The 22,870-nt window shown below is 33.4% G+C and overlaps 1 protein-coding gene across 1 annotated transcript in view; it reads left to right on the top strand.

Moving 5' to 3' along the window:
* Positions 1–696: 696 nt before the first annotated feature.
* The window catches only part of LOC128552018 (uncharacterized), a 31,246-nt gene continuing 9,072 nt past the window's right edge, over positions 697–22,870 (top strand). Inside the window, exons 1-6 of the mRNA XM_053533011.1 lie at positions 697–1,279; positions 2,498–2,596; positions 3,554–3,967; positions 9,296–9,391; positions 10,159–10,251; positions 20,844–21,038. Of these exons, the coding sequence (XP_053388986.1) occupies positions 697–1,279; positions 2,498–2,596; positions 3,554–3,967; positions 9,296–9,391; positions 10,159–10,251; positions 20,844–21,038 (1,480 nt within the window). The remainder of the gene's footprint in view (positions 1,280–2,497; positions 2,597–3,553; positions 3,968–9,295; positions 9,392–10,158; positions 10,252–20,843; positions 21,039–22,870) is intronic.

The raw sequence follows: 22,870 nt of genomic DNA, 5'->3' as shown, positions 1-22,870 counted from the left end.
GGAATATTTTAACGTCTCAAACGTTTGAATATCTTAGTCAATCTTTAGAAAGATAGTAACGGTGCCTTTTTAATAAATGTACCTACTGTTTGTAATTAGTTCATTAATGATTTTCATTCCATATACCGACTCCAGACTTTATTTGATGTTTTCCGTACAAATGACGTCGTGCTGTTACCTCCGGCTAATCGAACATGCAAAACTACCTTAACCTAAAATAGTTTAACTACTGATGAGAATCATTTTTAATGTTAACAAAAATTAATTAGATACAGAATAAAAATAGTTATCTGACATTGTATTAGTACCTAGCTGAGAAAAACGTATTAGACGGGCCGCTAGGCGAGTCCAATATTGTTTTTTTTCCCAGTTTGGTACGAGTCGAAATATATATCGTAATATAACTTCGTATTATACAGAACAATGTTAAATAAGCTGATAATATATTAAGTATTTCAACTACTGCAAAACATGTATTTGACTCCTCCTTTATTAGATTCTCAACAGATTCATTGGTATTTGATATATCTCTAAAATATGATTCCATTAAGTCTGAATAAGTAAATACTGTTAATTGTGCAGATATCCGTATTGTCCCCTGTAATAAATGTATAAGCATCGGCAAACAGTCAATTTTCTAAAAAAATATACGACGTTCTGAAAAATACTATTTTTGTATTTCTGTTTTGATTCTAGATGGCAACACAAGATTCGGACCAAGAAGAAAAATACACACGGATTTTAATAACACTGATAAAAGGCGGAACTAAACTAACATGTAGGTTTTTTGAAAAACGTGTTGCGGAGCTAACGCCAGCTGACCATGCCACCAGTCCATGGACAATTTATGAATTTCTTCTTGCAAATAAAGATAACATAAACAAGTGTAAACAAGACACAGGAAGAAACAACAAAAAATTGCTTTTTCCTGGAGCACCAGACAAGATACAACACACAACATGGGATTTTGCTTTGTTTTGCTTCCTACTACATGAGCTTTGTGACCTCAGTAGCGCTCAGAGGCTAGATATAGAAATAATCATAAAGATTCGACACAAACTTGCCCATGCAACCAGCCCTACCTTACCAGATCATAGGTACAATGTCTATAAGCAGAGAATTGAAGTTGTCTTCGGCAGATTATTAAAAGAGATAGGTGGAGCCGACGAGACTTTTATCAAAGATATCAAACAGATATTGGAACTGTTGAATGGTGCGCCACTTAAATTGAAAGATGTTATCCAGGAGATACACAAGGCAAAACTAGATAACAAAAAAGGTACTTTAAATTGTATTTTCTTACATTATAAGTAGAAACTACTCTCGTTAATATTTGCTATATATTTCATTCTTTATTATATCACATAGTAATTGCAGATACGGAGTTGTATGACAAAGTGATGAATGAAACCTTTAACCTTTATCTACGTTTTAAAAACTGCAGTAGTAGTTCAGTAGATTTTGATTCTGCCTGCTGAAACCCCATAACATCGATAGTGTAATTTACTTTTAAATTACTTATCCGAGGACAGACTTTAATCAAACTGGCGATTTTACAATTAATCAAAAACTTTCGTCCGGTAAATCCTAGGTTAAATCTTTATGTGTACCTCTCATGTAGTCGAAGTTGAAACTAGACTTTTTGTCAGCTTTTTGATGCACTTGTTTGCAATACAAATACTTTAGAAAATCCAAATAATGATGTAAATTATTCCAGATATTTTTTTTTTCACAAAAGAACATGAAAAATAGGCTAAAGTTAATAAAATAATCATCACAAAGTAATTTTTAAATGCAGAATTTTACTTTGTGCATTGTATTTGCTCAAGTATATAGAAGATATACCTTTTTTTTCAAAACATATTAACATGAAAATTTCAACAACGTATCACTGATCACGTCAACATAATTATGGTTAAAATGGTGACTTTCCGGCTTATGACGATTGATTATCCATGAGGCTCCAGTGTTATTATTTGATCTAGGATGAGGAATTACCGGGAATCAACGAACTTCCGTAGGCAAACTTTGTGAGGAACAAGTAATTCCAAGTCATCCGCCTTATTAACTTAACCAATGCGTCCTTATAGATAAACAATGCTACTAACACTGAAACTTGTTAGATTCAGATGAATTTAACTTTCTATTTTGATGGTAATTTTGTCAAGACGGTTGAAATGCGTTAAAATATATTCATCATAATTATGCTTAAATTATCATAATTGTGCTTAAAATGATTATCGAATGCATATCATATAGCTAACGCAATATGTCTAAGACACTTTGTCGGTTATTCTTTTACTGTTTAAGTACTGATACTATAGTTTAGCCTCTGTATACTTTGAATTGTTTTGTTTTGAAATATTTCGTCATCTAAATACAATCCTGACCACGTGATATAAAATATGTATTCCTTTTGGTTTGGCATTGTACTACTAAGATTCTGTTCTTTTAAAAACTCTTATCATTAAACAACATAAATTGCTCTTATATCCAGATATGGAAATTATGGCGAGACATATGCAAAGACTTGAGACGAAGGTTGACATGATACTTGACCACATGAAAATCGACAGAAGCAAAGTCAAAGTTGCAGGTAGGACATTAAAGAAAGTCTGGAAAAAGCAACACCTAAACAAACAAACGAAAACAATCTTCAAAAATAATTTGAAAATATTTGTAGATATTATAAATTTCAATTTTAATTCTTAAAGATCTGTACACTGGAAATTAACAATAGAATACTTGAAATAATGTTCCCTTTAAAGCGTCAGAAAGTAAAATCTCTTTTATAAGAACAACAGTCACGCAATTGTACAATTTGGAAGGAACATTGTTCTCTAAATGTAAGATACAAAAACAAGTTTCAAGTTTTGTAAACTAACATGATGTGTATTTTGATAAAGATAATAAAGAAAAATAAGAAACAATGCAGATAACACGGTTGTAAAGGTTCTCTGTTTTACATTTATTTTGTATATAGTACAGTTACTTTTATGCAATCTGTACTGATTATTTAAAGGTGAAACATATTTTCATCAATTTGAAATATTTAGCAATTTGTGTGGTTAAAATTCTTAAATGCATCGTTTTAAGACGTATAAAGCGAAGGCGCGACCACTCGATTAGCGATAGAAAAAAAAAATATGTAAATATGTATGTTTATTTCTTAAAAATTATGCAGTAAAGCTCGAATCAAAATTCACGTATGTTATAATCATTGCACTCGATTAAGATAGAGGTCTATAATGACGTTATGTTCCGGATCTAACTTTTGGTAGTTAAAAGATGAAAGTTGCTTATGTTGTATAACGACATTTTGGGAACATGTGTGAAATGTGATAAAAACATGTAATGTTTCTTAACACAAGTGTTTTCCTATTTTTCGAAATGATTTTCACATGATATTTATTTGTCATGGAAACGCCTTTATCTTTAATTAAATTAAGTTCATTTTAGCAATGAAAATACAGATATTGATAAAACATATCAATTGTCAATAACCAATAATATATGCATATCATAATAATATATATGTACTTTTGTATACCAGACATTAACGTTGAAATTACTCCTACAAACTGTGACAATACAACTAGAGCTTCGGCATCAAGCTTGATGGTGACGAAAATGCAGCTTGCTGTTAACACAAACCCAACGTCGGAACAAACACTAATTGTAAACGACCCTGATGCTGAGGTTGACCAGGCGATCGGTGGGATTCGTGAAAACTTGGAATCAAGCGGCAAACACATTGTTGATGTTGATTATAAATGTGTAATGTTAACACTGAGATGTCACTCGCTAAATATTCTTTTAGCATTATACAACGACAGTATAACGGGAAGATTATATCAGATCTTTAGACCATTAGAGGTTGCATTGAATCAAATAATAGGTTTTGAAAACGTACGACTGCGTGTGGAAATAGACGAAGAAGAATTGTATACAGCAATAGGAAACTATGGTAAGCATCTATGGCCAGAGAGCTCATTGACTTTTATTGCAACAATTATAGCCCAAAAAAGTTTATACATTTTTTTGGGGAAACAATATTTCATATGCTCTATGGAAACCCATTTCTTAAGTGTCAAAGCCGTGTCTATCTATATTTTGGTGAACTATGTTTGTTATAGGGTAGTTACAACTCAATTGTAAAAATATTAGGCGGTAGGGTAGAGTTTACGCCTACCAGTGTTCTCACTGTTTAATTACAATAGGTAGCTGTTTGTCAGTAAATGTATAATCGAAAAAAATAGCTCTTTACTTTTCCGCCTTGTTTATAATATCTTCTCAACGAAACAAAGAGGGCGATGTCTGGTATGCACATATAATTTCAAAGCATTGGAGGTCAACCAAAACAACCAAACTATTTTTTCATTCCTTAACTTAAAAATTACCATTGACCCTTAATATCACATTTGAACTTGTCTGATGTCAGAGTATATTTTTGTTAGTGACACTTATGGAGACATATACATTAAAATAAATCACGAGAAATAACTACAAATAATAAGAAATATCTGTAAATTTTCAAAGAGGAAGTTATTAATGCTATTTTTCACAAGGATTTGACGTTTGGTCTTTAATATTATAGTCCCTGGGCTACTATAGACACCCCTTCACCCTCACACCCTTGGGATTTTTGTTCTTTATTATATTTTGAAAAGTATATGTTTAAAGGATATTTTGCAAGATGTTTGCCAATTTTAAAATTGAGATTAAAGTCGTGACAGTGATGACTTTAAGTTACCTAATAATTTCTCTAAGAGTCAAGCTTTTCTCAAGCTCTTGATTTAATATGTGTTATTACAGTTCATACTCGAGAAGTAATCGTAAAATGTGAAGGTAAATTGTATTTTCATACTTTATTTATCCATTTAAAGAGCATAGATACAGTTCTTTACAGCTGTAATACATGTTTTTTATCAAATCGTCACGGATAATATACGCTTTGACCAGGGCTCGAACTTACGACCTCGCGATCTCTACCAACTGAACTAAGCGGGCGGGCTGATATATATGTATGGTGTGATTCCAAATTAAATGTGTATTATATACAACAGTGTTTCTTCTTATAAATAATATATAATTTACAGTTTGTCATCTCAATAACTAATGTATACATGTAGCAGACAGAAAAAATTGTAACTCTAATATGTAAGATGAATAACTTTGTTGTTTATTCAACTTTACAAAAATCTGCTGCTCAAACTGGAAGGAAGACCATTTCTAAGCTGATATGGTATTAAAGGAATTGCAATAATATATTCAACATTTTCTTGACTTTAGAGCTCATTTTAAACATGTATAGCATCATTGTTTACAATGTTATTCTCCATGAGTTTACCAATGTCATAAAATAGTACCTTAGTCGAAAGACAGATGGAAAGTACTCGGCTACCGATGTTCAACATGTTTGATATTTAGCTAATTTTAGCTTCAAAAGAGGTAGAAATATTAGATTCTTTTCTTAAATATTTAAGCAAAATGAAGAAACAGGAAAACAAAAACAAACTTAACCATTACAAATACGTATTTGTTATCCCATTTTCGTAAAATCTAAATTAAATCAATTTTCTGCTCATTCTGTGCGTTCCCCTGCCTGATGTCATTGTGGCGTCATTTTGGCGTCACCGAGTAACTTTGTACGTCAGTGACGTTAGCAATTTGTAACTAAATGCATATGCTATCAACTGATGTATTTAAACAAAACATAAATGCATTATGAAAAAACGCAGTGCCTGAAAAATTAGTTGTACCCCCATTTCTTTTCTATTTAAGTAAATTAGGGGTAGTTATCTAAAATTGAGCACGACTTCTTTAATCTCGATTTAAAAAATGGCAAACAAGACAATCTAATCATATAACAATGATAGTCTACCAAAATCCCTAGAGGGGTTAATAATTTCACCAAGTAGCATTACCCTTGGCAGGTTTTTTTTTGTTACATTTGCACTGCTGATTTAGCCTGACATACAAACATAAAACAAATTAACATCAGTCGTTAGTAATGGGAAGATATGTTAAACAGTTTAGATAAAGTAAAGGAAACATTTTTCACATTTTCCCCGGAAAGTTTTGAACTTGACATTTTGCAGGCAGATTTTTATCTCTGATATTTGCTAATATATACGCACTATATGAATAAAGCTGAGTGACTTATGATAACAAATAAAATCTATAAAAAAGATCCATTGGAAGCAAAGAATGCAACCAAGATGGATAATCGAAGATTCGATTTGATTAAGTCTGTTCATGAAAGGTATTGAAATGTGCAACATCTCTCACGTCCCCTAGCACCGGCTTAAGCGGAACTCTATTACATATATGTTGAATGGACTCGCTGATCCCAAGTGACCAGAAAATGTAACAACACTGAATCCAAGTACGGGGAGACCTTTTACATCCGCCACACGGCACTTAAAGAAGCTATTTTTACGAATAAAAATAAATTTCATATATGCAAATTTTGTGATTTTATACATTGATTTGACCTTTGACTTTGAATAAAATGTTTATCCTTTATTCCTATTTGATAAACTTCTTGTTTCGTTCATTATTTGACAGCTATACATTTACTGAAGATCAGATAGTTGCTGTAATTAAACAGAGAAAATCTCGTAGACGTAAACTTTACCATACCCCCTAATATTTCAACAAATCAATTTTTGTTCATATGCAGATATTTGCTAATACAGCATTATCTTGAAAGCAACATCAATAAAATACAGTATAACCCCGTATTAATAATCACTTCCAGCATCATTGAATATTGATCACTTTAATGTTTTTATAAGCATTGTATATTAACTGCATATGACACCTAAAATATCTTTCCTTTGAATACTTATGGACTCAGTGATTTAAAAGTGAAACCATGTCTTACTCTAGTTAAATGATAGAGAAGTCAATAGTTGTCTCCTCCAGGAATTGCATTTAAGAAGTAGGAAAGTGAAAATGAAAAAGAACAAGGGGATCAAATGTCTTAGTGGTCACAGTGCATGTTGTAATGGAATCGGGATAATTTTAAGCGATGCATATATAAAACTAAAAACGAAAGAGATAGTAAAGGGCCTTCTGCAATGTGTAGGAGCAACAATAAACGAAACAGTAGTAGTTTTGATTAATGTATATGGACCGATAATTGAGGGTGTAGAAATTTTTGATGCTCTTGAGAGACTCATAGCGATTAATCGAAACACAAAAAATGGGGAAGATTTCAATATTATTCTAGATACTTGAGAAATGAAAATAAATAAATAAAAAAAAAAACCAAAGAAACTTGACTTGATTTGACCTCTCAGACTGATGGCCCATCCTATTTAAAATAGAATCATTTAATTTTATTTGACAACAAAATTAATATTAAACAGATTTTAGGAAAGCCATAAATGAAACTAAGGAAATACGTCATGAGGCTAACGCCAATACACAGTAAAAGTAGATTAAAGGTTCTGCCAGAAATGTAACAATGAACTATTTCTCTTTAAGAATAAAGTCATGATTCTCTATGGAAAGTAGTCTACAAAAATGATACATAAAATAACCCAATTGAGAATACTGTATCAAATTTATGTTGCTGTTCATATTACAAATGAAGAAAAATATTGACACAAGTGAGACAATATAATAGTATTTTGCAATTATGAATCCTTGATTAGACAACATGTCTTTTTCTTTGCCATTCTAGTCATGTTACAAGTTGCAGGTTATTTGTGAACTGAAAGCTCAAATCAAAAGAAAGTGCAGCGCTTAAGTAGTTTGACCTGATGCGTATTATGTAAATAATAAATGCTTAATCGTACTTTAGCAAGTGGATCTTTAATATTTATACATAGGTGAAAACAGTTTATGACATAAGGAAGAGTCAGTACGGCATTTAATCACTAATCATGTAGGCATTGCTTCATGACTTACATAGTGTTATGTGTACCCAAAATGGAAAATATACTGCCAGTAACTTCCATAATGATATCTCACCGGATATGTTCATGTATTTGAGTAAGAACAAATGTTTTCTAAATGTTTACAGTAGCGTATTTAAGCAAAGCGTGAGAATACAGGAAAGAAGTCATAACGTTTCACGGCGAGTGCCGGTTAAGTTTTCTAATCTGTTTAAAATTTTACAGCATAAGGGTATGTAAATTCTGACATTGAATTCTTCATACTATATTACCTCCGTTATGCGTCTCAATATGTTATCGCTGTAGACAATCTGCGGATAAATACCACCTTTTAGCATTCATAAGCATGATATTTGTAAAGGTCTATTTTTGCACATACCAGCCTGAATTTACAGACCACTGTTATTTTCATTCTGCAATTCATGTTAACCTTTGAATCGAGACCACTGCGAATAAAGAGCACCATTTGACATTCAGTGCATTGTCTCAACATTCAAGATTATGCTACACACCATCATCAAACATAGACCAATGTGCGCCACAGCCATTTTAAGATAAAGTTTTCAGTTTACATGTATTCTAACGTGTGTATATATAAAAACAATTTTTCATATGCCTTCATATCAAAGGCAGTGGGGAAGCCATGCTGATATATAATAAAAGAGTTTATCGCAATGTTAAGTTCAAAAAAAAAAGATAAGCACCATGTAAAATTTGAATGTAATATTAGACAGGGGTTTCATGTATGGAAAATATATGGTGTTCAGGGTTCATCAGTTAACCAACAAACTGGTAAGTAATTAACAAAATTTAAAATTATTTGTATTTGAAACGCTAAGAACATATAAACAACTTACGATTAAGGTGGTGGAGACACTGGATTACAATCAAAGCGGTAAACATTTCTGTTTATACATTAAATATTACGGATGTTATTAGAATCATAAATGACGTTATATTGATATAAACGTATTTTCACACATTTTTTACTGATCGGTTTAATATTTGATTCAGGAGCGTCTTGTTTGATTGGTGCGTTTAATGATTGGGGTATGATGTATGGTTTTAATGTCACTGAAATGTAAGATATTACTAAACGTTCAAATATATGCTTGCTATCAGAGTCATGTGTATTAAAATATAGTGTGTTTATCAAGCCGATATCAAACAGATATTGGACTATATATACTCGTATATAAGTCACTTTTTCCAGTGCATCTCTTCGCTATTTCTTTCATCTCTTGTTTCTAAAACTTTTATACAACCATTAGCTTTGTAATACAGGAATCAGATAGTTTAAATTGAGCTAACGAGAAATAACAACAACATTTATTACTTAACATTTTCTTATTTTGAAGTGGTGTGATTCTATGGGGTTGTAATTCCAGTTGATGTCTTAGAAGAATTTATCATGAGCCCACAAGTGAGTGAATATCTTATGCAACTAGAACAAGATAGTCAGACAGAACCAGCAGCGGACACAGGTATTACACTTCAATCTGAAAATTTATTTCATGAATGCGTTTAAACATGACATACCGTGACTTGACATGTATTAAAATGTGTTACTTGACATGCATTGTACAATAAATATAGTTATTGTATGTTGAGGAAAGCGTATTTCAGTGTTGTTATAATAGCAAACTGTATACATTGTTGAATTTTAACCAAATCTCTTACTGTTGAAACGGTTCTCTGCATGGTCTTCAACATAAGTAAACATTGCTATTGCATTGAACCGACGTTCCATTAAAACCCAGTATTCTTTTAAGCTATTAATCTATTCTCCCTATTCGCAATATTCGTTATGGCTACGTCATCAGTGTAAGCAATGGTTATGATTTTGTTGATGTGAATTTGTAAACTAAAAGTGTTCTATGCTTGCAGCTTTGCATATTTAGATCGATAATTATGTCATAACTCGTTGCATTTTGTCAGGAGTATGGTCCTTTAAAACTTATAACACTGGTATTTCTTTGTTAATATTTCTGGACCACTTTGGAATACTAAATCCATTTTTTTAAACTCTGATAAGTTATGTTAAACGGTTCTAACGGAGATGTAACAAACTGAATCTGAATGAGAGTGCATACCAAATTATGGACTACCAATACCAAAATAGTTGGAAATTATTACAAGCTTGTGAACTATTTGCTATTGTTGCTGATCAGTTAGGACTGAATCAGTGTGGGACTAAAGTGAAGGTAATAATATATGTATCTTGTTATCTATGCTTTTTTGCCATTAACAGATGTTACACAAGAACTTCTTGATCACACACCTTACGGTTGTAGCAGAGATGTTGCCTCGGGCAAAGTTTCTGACTGGACTAACATAGAAAAAGGTAATAAAATAAATAGTCTCTAATACAAATTACCTACCGACTTCTATGTTCCGATGAGGTCTATAAACACCTTTTAGACCGCTTAAGAGGTCTGTAACAATTTCCAGACCTGTCCTACTTTTACTGTCTACACAAAAATCTCAAGTGCCTGTAGTGGGAATCGAAATCGAGTAGCTCCGATGCTAGTCCAATGCTCTAACCCCTGAGCCAAGTTGTCGACACACTTACGCACTTGTCAGAATTAAATTTAAAGTTATGCGTAAGCGACCGAAACAATGCAGTAGAATCATGAGAAATCCGTGCATGCATTTAAGGTGAACGCCGTAAATAAAGTATCAATTGTTTCAAAAAAGTACGTTTTAAGTGAAAAAATCCGACCAGTTTTACCTATCTTGAAAATTGATCTTATCATGACTTTACTGTTAAGTTTTATCATTCAATTCTGAACAGGTCTTGGTATTTGTCTGAAAGTTAATACGGGCATACTCTTCCGTCAGAGTGCAGAATGCTTCATGAAACAGGACATTTTGTTTTACAAAGAAAAATATTGACAATGATATAATTGCAAAAAAAAAAAAAAAAAAAAAAAAAAAAATACAAACTACACAAATTTCCTCCAAGTTATTTAATAATCTGCTAATGAAAGTTGTGACGATTTTCTGTACAATTTACATGGAACATAAGTAACGAAGTTGTATTTTTGAAAATAACCCAGTTAAATTATTGTGATACATTTCGAGCATGTCTGAAATAAGACTGACAGTTAAAACATATTTAAAGGCAGCTTTTAGGTAGTGGTAATTGGTGAGAAACTTGTTAAAGTACATTTCTTGTATTCTGAAAAATATTCTAATATTGCTGAATGTTGTTAACTCATATCAAATTAACAGTTGACACTTTTATGCCTTTAAATATTATATTAGATAGTTTGCACTGTACCAGGTTTCATTAATTCTATACTTGTATTGACATCCACAAGTATATGACAACTTCTTCACGTGAATGAGGTGTGGAGAACCAATACGACTTTAAACTATATAATGTTTATTCAAATCGTTGCCATGTCAATCAAAACAGAGGCCTCGAACTACAAACCTCTTAATTAGCTGTACTCATTACTTTCATTGCCAAGAAAACTGAAGGTTTTTATATCTTCTAGATGGTGTCGTCTTGGGGTGTTCCAAAATCAGGTTTTTTATCGGATACGCATTTCTTGAGATAATGTCATGATAAATCTATATCAATACTTTTTATACGGCAATGAATATTTAAGTGTCAAATTAAAGAGCTAATTAAACTTAAAGTTACTTAGAATAATTATGAAAAAAAAAATTATATAAAAAGAAACATTCGCGTCAAATTCTGATTAATTGACTAGACACACATGGATGATCTCAGAGAGAGACTTATTTCCCAAATGTGCACGGATTATTCATGCAATACAAAATGTCATGTTCTAATTGTTGACAATATATTTAAAGTTTCGTAGCAAGTTTGGCATTTTGTAATATTAATAGTATCCGATAAATTGTGACAATATTGTCTTGTTCCTTCTATTTGCTTTTTTTTTAATCATACATCACGTTAAAAAAGTTCTTCGAATCCGAAACCAATTTTGATTTTGTGAAACATAGAAGCATGTAGGTAAGTCAGATATCATTCTCGGAATAGGTCTGCACTGTGTTTAAGACCTGTGAAGAGATTTGCAAACCACAAATCTCCCACAGGTATATAAACACAATGCAGACCTGTTCTTCGAACAATAACTATTACTTATATTCACTTATTTGGACGCTGTCTCAAATATATTTATAAGTATAAAAAGACGCGAATTGCGCCTAGCAGTTTTCCCTTAGTAGCAATTGAATCTTTCCACAACACATTTCAGTGTTATGCAACCTATGTGGAATTATAACATTTGTCAAAATTAAGCATAAGATTACTTAAAGCCTTAAGTAGAATGAAAAACATCTTTCAGATTGTCAGTGAGGCTACAAAAGTGAATGCGAAACTTCAGACATAAGTTTTATAATATGCCTAACTTCGGAAGAACGGAAATAACATCTTAAATCTAGTCTTTTTGCTCTGCGACCCGCTTATTTCCCCTTTCGTCTCATTTTGTTCACTGTGCATCGTGCAAGTTTTGCCCAGAGACTCCAGTATTTTAGTTATCGAGCTTTGCCCCGCGTATTCTTCAAAAAAAAAAAACGACAAAAAAAAAAACAACAAAAAAACAAAAAAAAAAAAAAAAAACAGCAAAGAAATTCCAAACAGTCAACATTTAAGAGATATTATGAGGGAAGGTAAAGCAAAATTCCGTTTGAAGGGTGCTGCCTATATCTATAAAAAGTTTTCGCTAAGCGATTCCATCGTCTGGGTTTTAAATTTAAATCTGAACATTTCGTTCACGCTTCTGATGATTTGGAGATATTTGCCCTGTGAGACCGCTGTTAGCAACCTTTCAGCCTGTGTCACAAATAATGCTAAAATCTCGTGCGTCGCGGATCGAACAAATAAAATGACACCATTACATATTAAAACTGATAATTCCTTACTGGTATTAGACAGTGTTGCCCGAATGTATAGAGCTGCATCATTTGACGTGACATAACACTCAACCTAGTTACATTAAACTGACGTCGGCCGACCTGTTCTCGAACTATCCTCATATTGCTGACCGCCAAGCAAAAAAGCTATTAGTAACATTAATCAAATATTTGGTAAGAATACACCAGGGAGAGAATCAAAGACCTCTAGCACTCGTAGCGAGAGTTCTACTTCGAGGATACCGAAAAGCCTTTCTAGGGACGGTGAGAGGTGATGCATTTTTCATTACTTCTTATAAACAAACAGTCTCAGTCAAACCGAGTCTGCTATTATTTTGCTTGGCTGCATTATTTGCTTCCAAAATCTTTTTACAGATTTTATTTCTAGAAATTATGTCTCGAAAATATTCGTAAACGACAAAAAATTCTTTGACTTTATTTACCAGTCAGTTCGACATTTTATAAATAAACATATAATTATACATATGCATTATGTTATTACTTACACATTACGTAGTTTACCTAATATAAAATATACACTGCACTACTCGTGTTCACTAGGAATTTACTGGTAAAATATACACTGTGTAACGAATTATCTTACCGCCTTCGTAACAAATTTAATACATTTTTACGTTTAATTGCTTATAATAGCCTATTTAAACACAGTGCGGAAAATCCGTAAACAGGAAACATCATAACTTACTTTCACGTTTTATTATCTATTTTCTTTCTTCAGCGTTATGTTAAGTAGTTTCGACATTTGAATGTTTCACATCCCATATTCTGTTGTTTCTGCAAAGTGTCTCGACACCACATTGAAACTAAAATCAACAATTGATGTAATAGTTGTAGGATAGAAAAAAGTATATGATCGTGTGTACATTATGGTCTAGATTAAGACTATGGGATTCCACAGGTGGAATCAATGAATGTCTCCGACTTAAATTGATTTTTATTTCAGAAACCCCAATATGTATGTTTGATAATGCAAGATCTTTTTTCTTTGATTGTTTTCTCGCATTGAACGTTTAAGCAAAATACAGAACAGAATGACTTTTTTTATCTTACTGATTTTCGCCCAGAACCTAACACAAAATATTATGAATTCTCAAGATAATTTGATTGATAGGAACAATGTGAATATATCAACAGCAAAAACCTTCAGTTGTTTTCCTGCTTATTTTTAATTATCGTGGCATGAATCGTAAATGACAAACCATATGGACATACCCCACACGAATTAACAGACCAATAGATTCAGTCGGAAATTGAACATTTTCAGTTGTGTTAACCTCAAAATCTCGGCACATTAAAATCACCTTTTGACTTTCTTGGTACGTTTTTACATTCGAGTCTACGCTTCAGACTATCACTGAACAGAGACCATGATTGTTCTTTAACAGAAATCTGATTTCATTTACAAATTGAATACAGCTTTTTACATATACTTTATCCAGTGAATGAATACCACATACATAAAACAAAAAAAAGTTGCTCAACAACACAAGACATAAACATTTTGCATGCTCAATTCTAATGAACATTCATGGATGGTCTAGCCTCTGGTTGAGCAGAACTTAAAATTGAACCCTAATACAATTTATACAGTTTGAAGTGTGTACGTACGGCGGTGTCTATTAAAACGTTGATAGAACAGAGCGTGTAATTCCATGAGAAGTGGTGTATGACCCCTCATAAATAAATTGGCTTGCCATACACGAGAAAACACTGGACATACCTATAAACATGAATTTAGACAGGGAGTCTAATGTTATTCGGTTGAACCTGCATATGTCTAAACCTATCAGAAGACATAATTAGAAAGCAGACACAATATCTAAGGAATGACTAAAACAATACACTTAATTCATTGTTGCTGTAATTTAATACTTTTAGCATGACGGTATATTGCTGGTATGTGTATCCGAAGAATGATAGAAAAAAAACCCATATATTTCCAACAGATTTCAGCATGTTTCTTGTGCTAGGATACTGCTGTATTTTACACCGTTATGATGGACTTGAGCCAAGATTTTGACACCTTTGATCATCGTTTAAACGTTATGAGATACAATTTTAACTCCGTTTTATCAACGATGCATCTTGTGCCGACGGAAAAAGTTGAACCCTGTTCGAACATTTTCTCATTTCTAAGCATGGACTCTAATGGTTTAAACATTTTTCCCATATAATTCATTGATTCAGCAAAGTAATACCTACTTATACCTGGACAGACATACCAGCAATAAATAGTATGCTGTTACGCATTTTCACGTCGTCCTAAAAGTTGTGTCTTACAAAAGTTACAAGGATTTGAGCCTATTTACTCTCATATGACCAGAATAACTATTTGAATGTTCTCTGTTGACATATGATTATTAGCTTCTTTAAGAATTTCAAGGTTTATATCACACAGTCCCCGATGATGACTTACTTTTACCAAAATTTTGCTTAAATTCACCATTCAAACGCATATGCATATTCACCATTTAAATGCACCGAAATGTTCATCTGTCGAAATGAAGATTTCTAGAAGTCCGTCGGCATTGTAACATCTACTAACCTTCTAAACAAACATATACAATTAATATATTGAAATGAGGCCATGCCTAAATGATGTAAATTACAGCAGTTACAAGTAGTCGCGCTATTTTTCTGATGTTAACCAAATGCCAAAAATATAATTGAAAAAAAATATGAACGTTTATTGTCGGCACGTAATGCAGTAATTGATAAAAATGATTTGATAATGCATTTCGTACAAAGTAAGGTTATAATACTTTTTTAATTGTGCATCGCCAATACAATTTTCCTCCGTGACAGTACCATAGTTATTTACATTAAAAAGATTACAGCAGACAGAATACGTTATTTATACTTTTGACCCTGACAGATGATGCACAAGTTATTCGAGAACAAACGCTTTACGATTCTAACGAAGGAGATGTTCTCCCAAGCAGTTCATCTAACTTCAGTGACACAAAAAAATGTAAGAAAATTAAAGAACCCCAACGCTGATTGCATACACTTGCATGGATGCTGATTAATGATTAATGTCTCAAATGAGTATATGATAATGAAAGAATTAGAAATGTGTTGAAGGTTTTCATTCGTAGATTTTTTATAGACGTTTATATATAGCCATATCACGTAAACATAAAACCAGTTGAATCTTACAGTAAAATGAACAAAACTTGTCCATAAGCCTGCCAATTTTAACGCAAAAACTTCGGGTGGGCATGTGTTTGCACCATACGCTTAGCTCGAGATGAAAAGAAAGTAAGAAATCCATTTATATTGGTTCTTTCGTCAATATGTACCAAGTTTTTCCTTAAAGTTACATTCGTCTTCCTACAGTTGCACCTCAAGTTCCAATTTTGCTTAGCGACGCATGTGTTTTCCTCTTACATCTCTGTTTTTGCCGTGTACAGCTGTTTAGCGAGTTTTCGCCCCATGGCTCCGCCATTTTAGTTCTTAAATCTCAATTTTAACAGTAACAGTTACTTTAACCTAGGCAGCCGTTCGGATCCGAACTATGAACGATTATTACGTATCCTAACTCCTGCCCAAATTTTAATAACCGGTGAAGTATAGGAGCATATTTATCATTATTTTTTTGAAGACCAGACTTGTGGAGGCCCTGGACCCAAATTGTAGGAGAGGCTTCCTGAAAATAAGTGAGTGTGAGTGAGGTTAAGAAACGGTCAGTTTGTTATATCCAGGTGAATCAGCTAAATGATCAGCATTGATTCTATATCAAGCCTAATGCGGCATTTAATATAGGTATGAATTTAAGTCTTTTCGTCCATTTTATAGTGTGACAAGTACATTAGTCAGTGTATACGACAGTATGCATTTCAATTTGAAATAACTCGGTCATTTGAGAAGGAATGTGCACGAAATAAATAGATTTATATGCTATTGGAAACATCTGGGATAAAAGTACGTACGTCAATTTGTGACAGACGTTTTAAGACCCTCGTATTTGACATATTTCTGGTAGACATCAATTCAACTAATGGCTACTGTCATTACTTCTAAAGGAAGTGTACTTAGCGTGATGATATATGCTAAAATTGTTTATCATGTTCTTGTGACCAAAGAAAATTCACAATGCATGAGACTTCAAATAATATGCCCCTAACCGATGTAGATTCGAGCCTTGCTCTGTGCGTTGAATTTTTTGTGTTAGGAAGCCATCAAGCCGGCTTACGGAAGGACGGTGGTTCTACCCAGGTTCCATATGACTTATAGTTTTGTCGGAATGACCTTAAACCCATCAAATTAAAAAAACACTATTTATTGAAAAGATATGGCTTTCGGGTCAGTAAAACAACAGAATGTTTAGAAATATCAGTTAAGATAAGATATATTAGAATTGTTTGACATATATGAACTACATAACATTTAGGTAGAGGCTCTAGGTTACAATTTAGGAAGGGGGTTTGGGATGTTTGCGTAAATGATTTAGCTCAGTATAGTTTTAATATTTTCTGTCGTTACAGGAAATAATTCGGATGTTGTATTTGAATCATCATTGGCATATTATATAAAGCGCACGAACTAGGAACAATTTTTTCTTTGATTGACTTTATGTTTGATTGATATCTTTTATGTTTGATGTTTGATGTTTGAAGCAACCCGTCAGAAATATTTTTCCATTACTGCTTCTGTTTGGTATGGGCCTACCTTGCAAATGCGTGGCTCTGGGGCTTTGTTTTTAGTGGTCTGTGCTTCCAAGAAGTCTACCCTTACCTATTATCTTTGATATGCATATTTAATATTTGATTCAATAGTTCAGGTATGATGGTTGAACTAACGTGGGACAATTTTGATAACAGATATAAAAACTAACAGAATAACAAAATTTACGATCACTACCAAAGTCACATGAACTTCAGAATATTTTGCTTGTTATGCCCTAACCAAACAGTTATGGAACCGTTTACAGATCACCTAATTTCATATCTTTATCAGTAGCTTTGCAATGAAGGACTCAAACAATAATTTTATGTTTAACTTAATCTGGTATTTTTGCGCTAATGTTAGAGCTTTTCTCAGCGGTGATATTATTTATTTTGTGTTGTCTAACTTTTTGAAAACAGAGTAAGTGGGAGATTTGCATGCCCTAAACGCGTTTAAAACCCCAGTTTCCTTTATATAGGAATACCGTCCGTTCCAAGGCGGTCCCCCTATTTTCAACAGGTTTTCTGTCTGTCTTGTATTGCAATTTTGTTTGTTTGTTTGTTGTATGTGCTTTTTCCTCCTCCTCACTCACCCTACAGCACTTACTTTCCACTTGCATTTGCGCTCCTTTTTGCAACCCGCCCCCTTTATATTTTGAATTAGTTTATGTGGCTCCCCTTTATTTTGCCTCCCGGAATCTTAGGGCGGTACACGATTGTTTTTCTCCTGCTTGTAGGGGTGCATTTGTGTGCTTGTGGGTCTAAAGCGGTGCTTGTATCTTACTTGTACCACTGTGTTCCTTTGTTCGTTTTATCTCGTGTTCGTGTGTTTGTGGCGTCCACGTTTTCGTGCTGTGGGTTTCATCTTGGGAAGGCTGCGTTTCGGTACGTGGCATTCCCTGTTTGATATTTGTCTTTGTTTTTTCTCTGTTAACTAGTTGCATGTGGCTGTTTGTGTCGCGAAATTGGTCCTTTCGCGCTTTTTAAAAGTGCATTTCGGTAAATTGTGTTAGTATACAGCAGTCTATGTAAAAGTCGGAGGTATGTCCGTATGCAAGTGACTTCATACGGCCATATAATACAACTGCGCATCCAGTTTGGGCATATTGTCCTGGGAGCTCGAAGAGTGCAGATCGAAGAGAACTGGAGAAATAATTTATATAATAAGCCATAATTATTACTGGGACTTTGGTATAAATAATTTAGGTGAGGCACCCTTTTATTTGCAGCTTCGGCTCATCCTTGCTGGGTCCTCTTGATAGCTATATTATTTTATTGGTCTGGGTCGCAGTATAAGCTGATGGTTTTACGTTACAGTGCTGAACCTTGGTAGGTCTGAGACAAGGTTAAAAACATAGGTTTAAGCGAAAATTGTTAGGTGTTTGAGACATTTGGTTTGAAATAGTATTAAGGTTTGGACCTAGGTGGGTTGTGGAAAGGTCAGTCCCTCATCCTTGCAGCGTATGCTCATACTTGTGGGGTTTCCAATCCATATACTCATTCTAGGTCGAGTGGTTCGTGACTAGGTATTGAAACCTTTGGTTTGAAACAGCTGGTCAAAGGTCAGAAATTTAGGTTGTTTGATACCAGTAAGTGAACAATAAGGACCACAAATTGAATTGATTATCTGCTTGAATTTTAGTTAATTTATGTTTCAAACAATCATTTACAAATCATTGGTCAAACCAATCAGAAGCAAGGCAGCTTAAGGAAAATTCATTATACAAGTTTTATACCAATCAAAAGCTGATAGTTTTAGATATACTATTTATATACATTTTATAAGTAAGGCTCGGTACACGTGACATTTGTTTAGATGGTACTTAAAAATTCAAGTTTAAGTTTTAAATTAATGTTGATATCTAAAGTTACCCACTTACTTTGTTTACAACAATAAATAAAACACCTTATAGTTTGTATAAGGTAGTTGATCTGTAACGAAAATTATCAAATAAAGTAACCTCCATAATTAAGCTTTTTCAGCATTTATTCATTTTTCAAGTAAAGCAATGATCGTGATAGTTCCATCCAGAGAATGTTGATTTGCCTAAAAAACATTACATAGGGTCATTACCTATCAGCTACCTTCAGGTGTTGTAATTACAACTACTGCCTTAAAAACACTGTAATTATATTTGATGACAATGAATTTTTTGTGTTACATTATTTGAAGCAAAGTACTCCTGAACAGTAAGAGAAATTCTTCAAAATGAATAAATCATAAGAAACACTTTCAAAATGATTCATTGAAGTGATAAATAAACGAAATCTAGCCAAATGTAATACTAATTTAACTGTTTTGTTATTTCTCATTGTTAGATATATGAATTTTACATTTTAATATATGAGCCGCGCCATGAGAAAACCAGCATATTGCGTTTGCGACCAGCATGCATCCAGACCAGCCTGCACATTCGCACAGTCTGGTCAGGATCCATGCTGTTCGCTTTCAAATACTATTGCAATTAGAGAAACTATTAGAAACAGCCTGGATCCTAACCAGACTGTACAGATGTGCAGGCTGGTCTGGATCTATGCTGGTCGCAAACGCACTATGTTGGTTTTCTCATGGCACTGCTCATGTAAATTTTATGTAAACCAATGTATCACCATTGAGAGCAATAAATAACTTTGGCTAAAAGATCAAAACTTAATAACGTTTCTTAATGTCGTAAATTTTCTTTAAAGGAATTTACGCATTGTTTTACATTATCTTCATGCACTACTAAACTTTCTATCAGGGCCTCACTACAACTTATAAAATAACTGTCAGTGTAAGCCGTGAGAAAAGTGTGCATATTGTATATTGAACACAAAGAGATTTAAACAAATGTATGTCATATTTTGTCTGCCTGATCTGTTGTTTGAAAAAGGACCTATCTGATTTTTCTTTCACTTTTGATATTATTAATATTTTATTTTGGCTTCAGTTATGTGGTCAATTCAGAGTTGTGTCTTATAGATTTTCTTGGGTAGGTACCATCTCTAGTTTATCTTTGACACATGAATATCTGCGCTATTATGGTTTACGTTGTAGTGAAACTGTGATTAGGAAACGAAGCATTTCCTTTGTACATACATCCTTTTCCCCGCCCCGCCCTTCAATTTCCTCCCTCACTCTCGCCCCTTTTCTCCCCCTTACAACTTCCGTTCCCTCTATCTATATTTGGCATAATTGTTCTGCACATGTTAGATTTTTGAAGCAACCAGTCTGTAATATCTTTCCATTACAGTTTCGTTTTGTTGTGGGCCTACCTTGCAAATGCGTGGCCCTAACCCTAACCCTAACCCGAGGCTGTGTTTGGTGCTCTATGCTTCCAAGAAATCTACCTTTACCTATTATATTTTGTATATCCAGTTTCCGTCAAAGAAGAATTTTGCAAGAGCCAACGATCGAGTGAATATCTCATGGAATTAGATAAGGACAGTCAGACACAACCTGCAACAGATATAGGAATTACGCCCCGGTCTGAAAATATCCACAACATCTCAAGGGTGCAAGAACATGAACCTGACGGAAACATAACAGCTAATACAGAGTCAGCAAACATAGGTATTTTTCATGATTGGTTTCTATTTAAAATACCAAGACTTTAAAGGTATTCAGTAAGTTCTAAAACGTTGTACAATGGATAAAGTAGGTTCCGCTTGAAATCTCTTGATGTGGTTTGTTTGATTTATTGGACGAAAACGTGTTTCCATCTTGTTAGAATTATCAGCTCTATTTATTTCTGATACTTTCTGCCATTTATCTTAAAATTGTCATTTTCACCGATTTCAATACCTGAAACATACTAAACATTGATCGTTAGAATAAAGTTAAATAAGATATAGACAATGAACTTAAAAGAATAACCCAAATTTATATGAGAAGTAATTTGCTTGTATTATTAGCTCGTATAATCATAAAAGAAACTACTACGAGGTATTGTTGTTACTGTAGAATTGTTGATGTAGTCAGCGTCAGCATTGGCTACAAATTTGCTTTTTCCCACTTTTTCTCAGAAATTACAAGTGCTACATCCCCAGAACTATGAACAGATTGTTAAATGTTTAATTGATCGCAGCTCTCAACTAATTTTTTGTTAGCAGTGTTGTCCTTTCTAACGTATAACAGTGGTATTTCTTATCTAATATTTCTGTTTCGGACCACAATTTCAAACTGTAAGAGTTAGAGTTTGGAAAATATATACATTTGTAGTTCTAACAGGTGAGCGTTGCCAACTACATATGGTGATCATGCTATGATCCATTCATTGTCAATATATATTTTGAAAAATGGATTAAACATTTAAGCATTTGATAAAAAGATCCATTCGGTTTTCAAACAGTCAGTCATAAAATTTCAGATAAGATTAGATTAGACGGGTCTGTTATGAAGGTGATGTAACAAATTTCAGGAACGGAAAAGCTTGAAAGTTGTTACAAAGGTATTGTCTATAAAATGTATTGACAAACTATAGTAATGTCGTATAAAATTTTATACTGCTGATACGTCTGCATTTATTTGGGCTAAAAGTAAGGTCATAGCATGTTATTCATGCTGTTGCCACTCACAGATGGTGCGTATGTATTACGAAAACAAACGCTTTCCGACTGCTACGAGGGAGCTATTCTCTCCGGCATTGTATCCACCGTCAGTGACATAGAAAAGGGTAAGAACATAAATAGTCTACAATACTGACATTATAATATTTATTTGGATGCTTATTAAATGTAATCGTTCAAAAAATATACGTACGACTGAACGCCAGTTACAGCAGTGCTTGAATAAAGTTCAAACTTGGGCCATGGAAAATGGTTTTAAATTTTCCCATTCCAAAACTCAGTGAGTCCACTTTTGTCAGTTACGGAAACAACATTGTGACCCTGAGTTTTTATAAATGGTACAAAAATACCCGTTGTTGACGAAGCAAAATTTCTTGGTGTTATTTTTGATAAAAAGCTTTCTTTTATACCACACATAAAATACTTGAAAGCCAAATGTTTGAAATCGTTGAATCTTTTAAAGGTAATTTCAAATACTGATTGGGGAGCAGATCGCAAGGTTTTGTTAAGACTTTATAGAGCTTTCATTAGATCAAAGCTAGATTACGGTTGTGTTGTTTATGGTTCAGCCAGGAATCGTATAATCAAGGTCTTCGTATTGCTCTTGGCGCATTTAGAACATCGCCTGTTGAAAGTTTGTATGTTGAAGCAAACGGACCCTCCCTTTACACGAGACGTGAAAAACTGTCATTGCAATATGCTCTGAGGGTGGCTGCGAACAAATCTAATCCTGCTCATAAAATCATATTTAAACCCAAGTACCCCGATTCGTATGACAGAAAACCAAAACAAATTAAACCTTTTGGATTTCGCATCAACAATTCTATGAGGGAAACT

The sequence above is a fragment of the Mercenaria mercenaria genome, unplaced genomic scaffold (assembly GCF_021730395.1).
Source record: "Mercenaria mercenaria strain notata unplaced genomic scaffold, MADL_Memer_1 contig_1945, whole genome shotgun sequence".
In the NCBI taxonomy this organism is placed as follows: Eukaryota; Metazoa; Mollusca; class Bivalvia; order Venerida; family Veneridae; genus Mercenaria; species Mercenaria mercenaria.
Note: the sequence above shows the minus strand (reverse complement) of the source record. Positions and strands in the feature narration are given on the sequence as shown.